This window comes from Pygocentrus nattereri, chromosome 6 (assembly GCF_015220715.1).
Source record: "Pygocentrus nattereri isolate fPygNat1 chromosome 6, fPygNat1.pri, whole genome shotgun sequence".
In the NCBI taxonomy this organism is placed as follows: Eukaryota; Metazoa; Chordata; class Actinopteri; order Characiformes; family Serrasalmidae; genus Pygocentrus; species Pygocentrus nattereri.
In genome coordinates this window covers 34,205,317-34,218,946 of record NC_051216.1, presented here as the reverse complement: position 1 = coordinate 34,218,946, position 13,630 = coordinate 34,205,317, and the positions used below count along the sequence as shown (strand labels likewise).

Below are 13,630 nucleotides of genomic sequence, written 5' to 3'. Positions count from 1 at the left end.
TATCATAGCATAACTTTTGCTTATATGTCATGGTAATGTGCTAATATATTTATTACACATTGGCCACAAGATACACACCAAAATGTCTAAAATGCTCTTTTGTCAAGCTTCATTAAGGCAGCAACTTCTGAAAATTCAGTGCAGTCACATGCAAACGTTTAGCCAGTCCTGGTGTGAGATCACATTTATATATTCATTTGTATATTTTCTTTTACACAAATGTATATTGAGTAAATTTTGATGATTTTAACCTAAGTGTAGAATTTATGTCATGACCTCAAAGTCAAATCAAGTAAATGGCTAAATTCGATCTCAGCTTATAATATAGATGAATAGAAAATTTCAAGGTGCATTCAAGGCCGTAAAACACCAAGCAAAATATTCTTGCTTCTTTGGCCAGGTACATATACAGTTGTATACAAAAGTTTGAGCGCCCCTGGTAAAAGTATTTTTTGTTGATTTTTTAAATGAAAAGTTGACAAATCCACTCTTCTGCACATTTTAATGCACTATTACTGTTTTCCAGATCACTAAAGACTTGGTTTTATATTTGTTTACTGTTCTAATTATGCATACGGTCACACTCACAATCATTTCGCTGAAGGTGGGCTGGGTATATTTGGTAGAGAAGTGTGAGAACTACCTTGGACATTTGCCACAAAATAAAGAAAGATTTCAGGGAAATGAAGTGGGAAGTCTGTGTTTTCCCTGCTCTAACACTGCTATTTTAATCTCCCAGGCTTGTTAATTAGCTGATGAGTTAAAGCAGACGTGTCGGGAACAGGGAAAGCACTAAAATGTGCAATGCAGGGGCAACTCCAACACCGGGAAATCAGAAACACTGCAATACAGTCATTTAAGATTCTATTTACTGTAAATTACCAGCAGACCATACAATTACGACAAACAGATGATCATTAAAAGGATATGTGAGTAGGAGACATAAAGGGAGATAGATTGTGGCAGCATGTCGATGTCACGGCCTTGCATAATCCTATTTATATGACATCGTCTCTGTCCAAATGAGGAGATTATGTTGAAAGACTGAATAGCATACAGGCTGTTCTGCTCTAAAATGTACGAAATGAGATAAGTTAGGATGTGACTAGGCTAGTTGCTGAGGTAAAAACAGATACAGATTAACAGATTGACTGGCTTTGTTGGTTTAGATTCCAAGTCTGTGGTCAGTTATCAGGATGCTGTCAGGACTAAGAGCGATCCAGCCTCCGCCCCAAGTCTGGACGTATGTTACGTTACAACTAATTCATTCTAAGTTAAGTTTTAGTTCTAAATTTATTCTGCTCTCTTATGTAAAAAGGGTCATGACATTAAAAAAAATTAAAAGCATTCTGCAAAAGTGAAGGTCGATGAGCTCTTTTCAAAGGAAGGAAAAGGTCTTCTCTTCATTTATTAAGCTTCAGGTGGCAAGATGGTTCCTGGACAACCAAATGCAAAGATCATTACAAAGCATCCCCTTCTTATATCTCATTTCGGGGTGAGCTCTTCACCCCTCCCTTTTTATATGTCCCTTAATCACCTTTTGGTTCCCATTCCATCTTAGTTTACTGTCTTTTGAAAACCCTTATTTCCCACCAATCTTAAGATATACTTTTTATATAATTTTCTCGGCCTTGTTCTATCAAGTCCTCCTGTCCACCCTGAGGCCGTTATTTCAGCACTTCCTTAAAGTGTAAAAGACCAGTTTTTGCTAGTCCTTATCTAGTCTTCTTGCTGTGCAAGCAATATTTCTCAACCCTCTCGATCTTCCAGGTGCCTTCTGCCATCAAAAACCCCTTTCAAACAATGCCCTGTCTGTGTCTGGGTCAGAAGTTCATTCCTTCTCATTCAGGCATTAGGCCTATTTTATGCTGAAGAGATCTGTCTGCCTCAACTATAAGACTATAACTTTATTTCACTCATTTCTAAGTAAATGATTTTTATAAAACTTTTATTAAACTGTGATTCAAGGACATGTTTTATCAGAAATTCTGACAGCAATTTGTGGTCTAATTTTACGCCGCAATAATAGGATATGTAGTGCTCAGAGACATTGAGCTGGGCTGGAAGTCACTAACTGGCCTTTTGATGTTACTTTTGATGTTGATAACAACATGGATAGAGAAGTCTTCTTGTGCATGGAAAAAGGGAAACCTTGATTACTACAGTCACAGTACATGCAAACAATACAAACATATTTTTAGGTCTTTTTATTGTGGTGTTTTCACACTAGATATGAAGACTTTAGTCAGCATCCAGGACCGATTTGGCGGAGTGGCTCATCGGCACAGTTTGTTTTCAAAAGAGAATGTCACCTGACTTGTGAATTGATTCTATATGTCATATTTGTGTGCACATTTCTTGCAAAATGGAAGACGATAAGAGTCATTCCTTTATTTTATTTGTTTCCATGGTACCAACACCCAAATGGTGATGAACAGCTGGGTGCATGGCATTTCCTCATGCAGGAGCAGCTGAGAATGATACCTTTCTCGCTTGTGCAGGCTGTCATGAGATGCTTTTTATGCAATGCTATCAGCATTCATTTACATAACAATATTGCAGTTCTATGGTTTATTATGTAGTTACTGAAGGAAAAATGTTTTAAAAAAAGAGGAAAAAAGAAAAACTTGAAATTGCAATTAACATGTGAAGGAGAGCCAGTCACTTTATTTAAAGCCACGGCTCCAGGAGTGGGCAAATTTTAGGGACGGCACCACACCAGGACCAGATTCAACTGATTTTTTAGCATTTTTGCATAGTTAAATTATTGGGATGTAAAGTCATTTAGAGTAGTTTGATGTGAAGTGCTTCATTGTGGAGTTTATTTTTACAGTGATGATGATAGAAACCAGTGGTCATGATGTCTACAATGCGAATATAGCCATTTTAGTGACTATATCTAAAACCACCTCTGAATCTACACGTGCTTTGAGTGGTACAACTTTAGGGGCTATTTTGCCTCTTAATGCCCTGCATGTACCTCTTCACCATGAATGGATTTTTTAAAAATGTGTTTTAGGCCAAAACCTTTGCAAAACTATCGCAAAACAATGGCAGCATATTCATAACCATGTAGCACCTTACTTTATATGAGAGAGCATTTAGAGGCATTGAACTCTTCAGATGTCTGGTTCTTCTCAATTCTGACTCACAGCACTTCACATTAAACCAGTCTGAATGACTCTGTTTACATCTTCACCACTTTGTAGAAACTAAACTATGTTTTAATGCAAGGATCCATTCTCAAAAGGAAACATCAAGATCGCATGTATCAGTACTACAGTATTGATTCACCCATCCCCCAGCAGAAAGTTCATCCACCTGTGTGTGATGATGGCAGTGTCTGTAACGCACTGTCCCCACATGGCAGCTTTTCGGCACCTGTTTCAAAACCATAACACCCCCACCCCTTCCTCAGCCCCCATCCAAAAAAGATTTGTGGGGGAGAGGGGGACTGAGAAATCTTTCCCACACCTCTGTGAGGGGATGACAGTGGCTGGACCACGTGTTTATGTAACGATGGGCCAGTGTTTCAATCCAATCCCTCCTCCTCTTCCTCCTCCTCCTTCTCATCATCATCGATCACAGCGACCCAATGCGAAGTGGAAATACATGCACTTCGTTGTCAGCACCACACTTTAAGAAGAAGAAGAAGAAGAAGACTAAGAAGACTGGTACCCAGGTAAAACGACCAAACAGAGCAAGCAACAGAAAAGCATCAGTGGGAGAGGGGCACACACATCTTTATAGGAAGCAAAGCCACCACAAAACTCTGGATCTCGAGGCTAATTGCACTGTGATGAAAGCCAGCTAGAGCTCTGCGAGAGTGAGGCCAGCACGAGCTGAGACTTTTGAAAGGACTGAAGTTGCACATAGAGGAGCACCGCAATAAAAAGGAGATACTGGGACACACGCTGTGCACGTCCACTCTGCTGGTGAGGGAAGATGAACTCATAGGGCAATAGCCACCTCTTCTCCTTCATTTCCCGGCTTGCACTATCTAGCTTTCCCTCACTCTGCCACGCTTTCTCCTTCTCTCTTTTTCTCACTCCTTCTCTCTCTCTCTTTCTCTCTCTACCCCCTCCCCCCTCGTGCAACACATGCAATTTCCAGAGTACATCCTCAACAAACACGGACTACTACCGGCGGTGGCACCGAACAGCGCCTTTTTTTCTTTTCTTTTCTTTTTTTTGTTGTAGCTCCAGCGCGAGTGCGTCCTGAAGCTGAGTGTATATTGCCCCGGTGCCACGTGAGCGCGTGAGCGCGTGAGGAGGACGCGGACGGACGGACGGTTCGGCTGGCTCGCTCGACGCGCGCGCCTTCATTCGCGCTTTTCTATGACTCTCGCCCGCAGCCCGGAGAACACGGAGCCGCAGCCCGCGCCGGTTTCATCGCCACCGCTGATACCGCTGCTGTTCCTATTATGCAACCGCGGGGGTCTCCTCTCCTCTAGCAGGGTGTCTCAAAGCTGCCGCCGGACCTTGCCGCTCGCTCTCCTCGCCCAAATCAAATGTGGTTTCTGTGGAACATCTTCAGCAAAGGAACGCATATGCTGCAGTGTCTTTGTGGCAAGAGTCTCAAGAAAAGCAAGAACCCAAGTGGTAAGTCAGCCCCCCGCCTCCTTATTTCTTTCTCTTTCTCTGCTGTGGTGGTGCGCGGTGGCACCATCCAGAATCCGCAGTCGAGAAATCTGTGTGTGTGAGTGTGAGTGCAGGGGGACTTGCACTTCTTCGAATTCGAATTTCCCGTTCCACCTTAAATGGTGCAGCAGTTACATTCCGGCGGCTGAGGCGCCAGGATGTAACTGCTGCACCTTTTAAGGTGGAACAGGAAATTCGAACAAGAAGCCAACTTCAGCTTCGTGTAACTTAAACAGCCCTGCTGCTGTAGTAGTGAGCTTACGAGAGCAGCCAGCCGGGCGAGCCGATGCCAAACGGCAGGGCTAACTTTCTCGTTTTCCAATCTCACAGCCTGGTCAGCAAAGGTGCTGAAGTATCCCCTCTGGCTCAGGGCAGGCAGGCTACGTGTGTTTGGAACTGGTCTGGTGGGCTGCTGCTGCTACTGCAGCGTTTCTGTAGCCCTGCATCACTTGCCCATTAGCCTTTATGGCTGGTCAGAGACATCTCGCTATCTCGCTCTGCTCGTGCATTTACTCGCAGAGGAAACGATCGTCCACCTGCTTTGCTGCTTTGTGTCTCCTGAGCTCGTACTTTTCCTTTTTTTACCTGCAGTTGTACTTTTGTCATGCGTAGAGCACTGTTGCAGTTCCCCTGCTGTACGCAGGCAGCGTGGAGGGGAGCATTGTGGCAAATGAAAGGCAACCTTTGTGCGTTTGGTATATATATTCCAACAGGCTGTTAGCTGTTGATGGAGCACAAAGGAAGCACCGTGCTCAGAAAAGTTGATGTGGGTGACAGCTCGATACAGGCTTTGTCCACACATGCACTGCAGTGCTTGTAGACGAGGGCAGTTTTTCCTCCCGTGCTGACACTGCACGAATGGCAGGACGCTTTTTTGTTTCTCTTCCTCACGCATGCCTTTTTCTCGACCCCCCTCCTCTTCCTCCTCCACATTGCGCCCAGATTTGGCCCTTTTACGTGAACATGTTTGAGGCAGAAAGTCCCTCAGTTGCAGTGTTTGTTTGTTGGGAAAACAAGCTGCAGCAACTTCAAGAAGTGGCCCAACGCTTTGAGCATGATTGTGTGTGATAGGCAGCGGTTAAGGGCAAGGTTGCCAGATAGTACAGTAGCACTAATGTAATTGTTGCGTCAGGGAAACGTTGACTTAGCAGTGACGTTGTGGCTTTAATTAAAGGGACCATATCGTGGACGAATCTTCTTGACTTTTAAGTATAGGACTTAAAGGGGAACTCCACCGATTTTTCAAAATATCTGTATAATTCAGTGGTTGAGATACATGAAATCACCCAGAGTGGTCTGATGTGAAGTGTCTCATTTGCTGACAAACTTACAGACTCAGATTCCTTCACAGTGGTGGTGATGGGAACCAGAGGTTGCGAAGTCTGCAACACAAATATAGCCGGTTCATTTACTATCCAAAGCCACCGGTGAACCTACACGTGTTTTCTGAGCTTTTTCGTAATGTTGCTAAAGGTAAAATAGTTACAAATGTGAAAAATTAAGTTTTCTTTGCAGACTGTTTTGCCTTAGAACACCCTTTACATATCCTTCCACCAAAGGGATACAGGGCCAAAACTTTTTCACAAAACTACCATAAAACAGTGCCTCAGACATCAGGCCGAGTATTCACAATCTTTTCATGTAGTAACTCTCTGTGAGGGAGCTTTTAGAAGTGGCCATCTGATTCCTATCACCACGACTGTGAACATTTCTGTTTTTTCTAGAATTAAACATTTCACAGCAGACGACTCTGAATGCCTTTGTTAATATCTTAAGCATTTAACTGTGCAGAATATTTGGAACATTGATAGAGTTCCCTTTTACTGTAGTATGTAAACACTGTTAAGGTTTAAAAGCATACATATGTCCGGTCCATATGTGGAAACAAAGCCTTAAAACGCATGTTTTGAACACATTATTTTTTGTGACGTCACAAAAGGCATATGGTACCATGGAAAAGTGAGGCACTTAATCACATTGTTTTAGACATTTATCTTGGCAGTAAGTGTGTTTTTGCTTGTCAGAACACCAGATAACATGTCAAACACACATAAAATGAAGCAAAGTAACAAGAACTTTAAAAAATGTTTTTACATCTATAACTCTTAAAGCTACTTATGTAGCTTTAAAGTTACACATATCATTATAACAATAATAGCCTGTCTTATTCTAAGTGGTAGGTTGGAATGTGGTAATGTACAAAAGAATTATGACTGTTTTCAGTGCATAAAAGCACATAAATATTGCAAGGGGACCTCTGGGAAGGAAATAAAACACAAGGAAAGTGTGGGATATGGCCCTGTACAGAGAGTTTAAGCCTAGTGGCAGCTCAGACAACAAAATCAGGAAAAAGCTCTGCTCATATTTTGTCACCTGAAATGTGTTTTAAGTACCAGGCTGAACGTGTGATTCATCACCAGATTTATGTGAAACAAGGGCTCATTGTATGCTCAGTACAATAGATGCTCTCACGTCTCTTTTGTAGTTGGGATAATGTGTAAAGGCCTACGTTAACACATTCTGTAGGCTAATGCCAGAGCAGAAGTGGTAGTGGTATACCATGATGTTCACAGTAAGAGTGCTGATCCAGGAACAGTTTCTGCCTTTACCCTAATGAATCCAGTTATATGGCCTGATCCTGAATCAGTAATCTTTTCTAAGACTACTTGACAAATTGCAAGCCTCAAAGTTTGATCCACGCTCTGTCTGTGGTCCCATCCAGAGTGACACATCATCATCTCTCTTCTGACAGTGATTAGAAGTAGCAAAGCATGAGCTTTTTTGATTAGCTTTCCATGGCAATTACCAGCTTGGTATTAATGAAGTGAGTAGAAAGCTGGACGGTCTTGCTGGATGTAGTCTGTAGCGCACAACCTGTATTTTTAGAAACATAACACAGAGCAGAAGGTGAGTGTGAGTTTACAGCGCTGTGGCTGAGGCTTTAGCGTTAGCTCTGTGTACTGTTTGGCATTATATAACAATGCGTCTCAACTCCAAACCCTTTCAGTGCTCTCCCCGTCATCTTATTTCACTCGTTTGCCTTCATCTTTTATGGGCAGTGCATTTTGAAGAGTTTCAAAAGTACACTTTTTTTGGATGCCTTCTGCTCCAGCAGATGGCACTTTCTGATAGCCCTGGTGTTGGCCATCGTTCGCCTGGCAGGGACAAAGTCTTGCACTTGGCAGTGCAGAGAGTGCAACTGCGTGAGCGCCTGTGTTTGCTGATGCTGTAGACTCAGGGTAAATACAGGCTTGGTTTTTTGTCTCCCTGCAACTGGCCACTGTGGGATTGAAGATGTCTGCTCCTGTAGGACAGGGGTTCTCAGCCCTTTCCTAACTCAGGGCCCACCTGTTTATCACTAGATAGTAGTGTTTGGGTACTCGATTCCACTCTCAATCTAATGACTGTAAATTACTGGTCTCTGTCTTCTCTCAGTCTGCGCTCACAGAAAAACAGTGCTAAACTGTCAGTGGGGCAGTTGTTGGGTTGGTTCCCTCAAGGGTGCATCTCAGTACCTTTAGCCAAGGGACCATAATTCAAAATCAAATCAAATCATGTTTATTGTCATATCACATTTACAAATATATAAATATCTAAGAAGCAAAAGAAATATGTGTGTGTGTGTATATATATATATATATATATATATATATATATATACATTTATATATATATATATATATATATATATATAGACTTTGAATACAGTTGTACAGTAATAAGTTATAAAATAAAACTATGAAATGTGCTGTTGTGCACTTTGGGGATAGAATACTGATATAGAAATCTTCCAGATTGTACAGGATATGGATATAAGATGTACATGATGTCAATCTATATGTGCAAGTACAGATCTGCTAGATTGAAGGTGTACCATAATCCACTGAAATTATATTTTCTGTTTTATTGACTCCACATGCCCCATCTTGTCTCCAGGCTTTGCATTTTATTGTTTTGTTTTAAAATATTCTGTTATGAAAAGATTCAAATATGTACTATTCACCTGGAAAAACTTAGTTCAGGTACACAATTGGATCACTGATGTATCTTTGAGGGTAAATTTACATTGTTTGTACCTTAATGAATGAAAAATGAACCTGCACAGAACCTTTATTTCTAACAGTGTGGGGTGGAACTTGCTCTCAAGACCTTTAAGGTGTGATGGAACTGGAAGCTGATTACTGAAAGTCATCGTTATATCTCAACAAACATTATCAACAATATTGTCATCATTGTTGAATTACTCTGTTATCTGTTATTAATAAAAATGAATGTATGTTGTTTGGTTTATTTTCGGTTGACTTGAGGTGGTGAATACGTTTTAGAGAACCTAACCATCATTTACATCCATGAGATACAATACAAAGTTGCATTAAGACTATAATAATAGTTAATAATAATGTTAGGCTGTTTATTATGTGATGGCATATTTTACAAAATGTAGTGTGCAACATAATATTAATTGTTCATATATATCATGTAGAATGAATGATCCTAAATCCTGAAATGAATGCTTTTCCTCTTTCTTATTTTCATATTCTGAAAAAATCTTAATCTGGCCTCAGTCTTAATTCAGACTTTGTTACAAAGTCTCCGTCTTGCCTCGGGTTTGCCTCCAATGGTCTTGACTATAACACTACTAGAAACTTGAAGACTCACTGGAAGAGCTAAACTTTTTTTTGCTTCAAAATTTGTTTTTCAACACCCTGCAATATGCGACATGTCATTGAACATAAATTATAAACAGATCAGACCAATTTAAGCTTGTTTTATTACAGAAACCAGGTGAAATGGTGGCAAATTAAGCAAGCTGTTTCTGCAATGCATTTTTTAAACCAGTTGCTTGCCAGTGGACCACCATTAAGTGCATTTTCTAGAGTCAAGGTGCAGTTTTTTGTGTGGCATTGTTGCAGACTTTGTATTAATATTGTTTACTGCTTCAAAACATTTCATTTTTCATTCTTATAAATGGAAGGCCCACAGTCTACATTTATCATGTATTTTCTTTTCTTTTGTTTTTTGTATTTTTTTTTCTCTTGAGGTCCAACTTTTAGGATTTTATGTGCCAAAAATGGTCATAATTTATTATTACTCTTTAGAGTAAACACTCTTTAGAACTTCACTGTTAATAGATGGAATGAACTACTGTAGGCTGAACAGGTGGATAAATGTAAATTAGTTTGCTCTTGTGAAGCTGGGTGGTTTGTACTGGAGAGTCACACAGTATTTACATAGTACATCAAGCTATTTCAGTTTCATTGATGTTTATTATAAAGTGCCACTGACGTCCCACTGCAGACCACTTGCTCCTTCTCAGTATAGGCTCGAGGAACACCAGAAGGTGCTTTGAGGCCCAGCTTTGGTCCACAGCTCAGTGGTTTAGAAACCCTGCTGTAGGAGACAGAACGTAGCTAGTGGTGTTGTTGCTTTCTCTGATCTATCTGTCAGCACTCCTACTGATGCATTTCATTCTGTCGTCTGTCACAGAAGGCTTCAGATGCTTTCATATGCTGGCTGGTTTTGGGATAGTGTTTTTTTTTTTCGTACAGCTTGTGCTCATATTAGAAGGGAAATACTTCAAAGAGTGCTGTTTGTGGAAACTCAGGACACTCAGATCACAGATCATTCCTCTATACAACCTTGATGGTCTGCATTCCCACTGTAAGGTTTACCTGCTTCAGAACAATCTGAGGCCCGTACAGTCTTAACAAAGCAGCGCTGTGTGCAGTGGCACATGACCCACTACCAAATTGCTGCCTCTGTGGCCTCTAAGGTAGCACATCCGTTGTGCCTCGCATTGTTTTCACTCTATGCTGTGACAGTACGCTGTGATGCTGGTTCTCAAAGCAAGGCCTTGTATCTCATGGCAAGATGTGCAACCAAATGTGTTGTTTGCACAGTGTGACTCAAATTAGCCTGCATATTTTAGCATTTTTCTCTTTAAAACACCATCAACTGAATTCAAGATGGACTCGTTTATTAGCTGATTAGTTGGATGGGGTATATTAGCGCAGGGAAAAAATTGGCACATGCTAATAACGTCCTACCTGTCAGAACTTTGCAGAGAAAGTACATACCCAGGCTAGTATTGTCATGGATAGTGTCATGATTTAAATGTATGGTTCAGTGAAAACACCCAGATGTGTTGGGTCAGCCAAGTTTGGAGTCCAGAATTTTATTCGTCAGTTGAGCACTGGATCTACATGGCCAATGTTGCTAAGAACACAGGAGACGCCTAGTGGAAAACTTTATAACTCAAACATTGCTTGTTTATGGCTCAGGACACTGGTGACTCTCCTAGAATTCCTTTGGAGAAATGGCATTAGCCAAAAAATTGCTTGGTAGAAACATCTGAGCAGTAGGATGAAAGTCTCTTATGTCTTTGAGAAATTACAGAATTACAGAAGTATTAAAGAGATCTCTGTTTTGATTTTTCTTTCCTATGTGCAGTTATAAGGCCATGGACTAAGCCTGGTCTTGAACAAAATTGCTGTTCTAAAGGTGAATCGTCACTGAAAATTCATTAAATTTAATCTGGTTCTGGGAAACTGGCACTGGAAGTCAATAGTCACCCAAACCTTTTCCTGCTCGGACCATGTGTAAGTCTTCATTGAGGTTGCACAAACTTGTTGATGTGGTTTAGGACACAGTATGACTTACTTTGAGCTGTTACTTGCGTCAATATCTCAACTTTGTTCTGAATTCTGTCATCTACCCTGACCCAAATCCCTGCACACACACACACACACACACACACACACACACACACACACACACACACACACACACACACACACACACACCACAGGAAATCCTCTTTGCATACATGTAAGTCACATATGCATATAGACACTACATTATATTTATGAATTCCATCCATCCATCCATCCATCCATCCATCCATCCATTATCTTCCGCTTGTCCGGGGTTCGGGTCGCGGGGGCAGCATCCTAAGCAATGAAGCCCAGACCTCCCTTTCCCCAGCCACTTCCACCAGCTCTCCAAGGGGGATTCCGAGGCACTCCCAGGCCAGCTGGGCGATATAGTCGCGCCAGCGTGTCCTGGGTCTTCCCCGGGGTCTCATCCCAGGTGGACTCGCCTGGAGGCATCCTAACCAGATGCCCGAACCACCTCAGCTGGCTCCTCTCGACGTGAAGAAGCAGCGGCTCTACTCCGAGTCCCTCCCGGATGACTGAACTTCTCACCCTATCTCGTTCGAGGATTACCACCCCGACAGGCACCAACTACCTTACGGCCACAGCTACAGTCAGCCGCTTCAGCAATGGAGGAACGGAACATGGCCCATTCTGAGTCAATGTCCCCCACCTCCCCCGATATCTGGTCAAAGTTCTGACGGAGGTGTGAGTTGAAGATCAATCTGACAGGTTCTTCTGCTAGACGTTCCCAGCAAACCCTCACTATGCGTTTGGGCTTGCCTGGTCTGACCGGCATCTTCCCCCACCACCTGATCCAACTCGCCACCAGGTGGTGATCAGTTGACAGCTCAGCTCCTCTCTTTACCCGAGTGTCCAAAACACATGGCCGCAAGTCCGATGACACGACTACAAAGTCAATTATTGAACTGCGGCCTAGGGTGTCCTGGTGCCATGTGCATTTAAGGACAGCCTTGTGTTCAAACATGGTGTTCATGATGGACAAACTGTGGTTTGCGCAGAAGTCCAAAAACTGAACACCACTCGGGTTCAGATCAGAGAGGCCATTCCTCCCAATCACACCCCTCCAGGTCTCACTGTCATTGCCCACGTGAGCGTTGAAGTCCCCCAGTAGGACAATAGAGTCTCCAGGAGGAGCACTTTCAAGCACCCTTCCCAAGTACTCTAAGAAGGCTGGGTACTCTGAACTGCTGTTCGGTGCATAAGCACAGACAACAGTCAGGACCCGTTCCCCAACCCGAAGGCGTAGGGAAGCTACCCTCTCGTCCACCGGAGAAAACCCCAACATACAGGCACCGAGTCGAGGGGCTATGAGAAAGCCCACATCTGCCCGCCGCCTCTCACCATGGGCAACTCCAGAAAAGAATAAAGTCCAGCCCCTCTCAAGGAGATTGGACCCAGAGCCCAAGCTGTGTGTTGAGGTGAGCCCGACTATATCTAGCCGGTATCTCTCAACCTCGCGCACCAACTCAGGCTCCTTCCCCGCCAGTGAGGTAACGTTCCAAGTTCCAAAAGCCAGTTTCAGCAACCGAGGATCAGAACGCCAAGGCCCACGCCTTCGGACACTGCCCGATCCACAACGCACCAAACCCCTACTACTGCCCCTCCCATTGGTGGTGGGTCGATGGGAGGATTTATGAATTCTGTTATTTCTATTTTTAAACGTATATCTTAGTAAGAATTCTATATTAACAGTTATTGATAAAAAGAAACAATAGGAATTGCAAATATAAATTATAGAGTCAATATTCCTACATGATTTGTATTCCACACCAAACAATGCTACACAATGAGGATCTGTTCATTTTTATAGCTCACAGGAAGTCACATTGTGCTCTATACCATGAGTGCAATCATTCCAAGTGTGTGGCATTTTTCATGACTTTATGTGATATTTGTTTTTATTGTGTAATATTTAAAGTTTTTTTTGCTTGACTTACATGATTATGCATCCAAGTGGTTGGAATTAGAGCAGCGTTTCTCAATACTGGTCCTGAAGCCTCCCTGTGCTGCACATTTTATTGCTTTCTCTGCTCTCCACTTTAATTTAGGAACAACTTGCCAAGTAGCTGATTAGTAAGAGCAGGAAAAATAGCAAAATGTGCAGGGCAGAGCATGTGGGAACATAATTGAGAACCACTGGCCTAGAGTCTTCAGGCCTTCAGGGATGCTGGCATTGTTTGATGGTTTGTGAGCAGAAGTCTTGCCATTTTTTAGTGAGATGGTAAAAGTCAAGTTCTGGCACTTACTGGCAATTACTGATTTCAACGAGCCTCTTTTCCCCACTTACTGCCATGAGTTGTTGTTTTTAGCAAC

General features: G+C 42.4%; 1 protein-coding gene across 1 annotated transcript in view; it reads left to right on the top strand.

Moving 5' to 3' along the window:
- The first annotated feature begins 3,624 nt into the window (after positions 1-3,624).
- Positions 3,625-13,630, top strand: part of fgf14 (fibroblast growth factor 14) — a 260,260-nt gene continuing 250,254 nt past the window's right edge. The window contains exon 1 of the mRNA XM_037539300.1: positions 3,625-4,601. Within this exon, the coding sequence (XP_037395197.1) occupies positions 4,511-4,601 (91 nt within the window). The 5' untranslated portion in view covers positions 3,625-4,510. The remainder of the gene's footprint in view (positions 4,602-13,630) is intronic.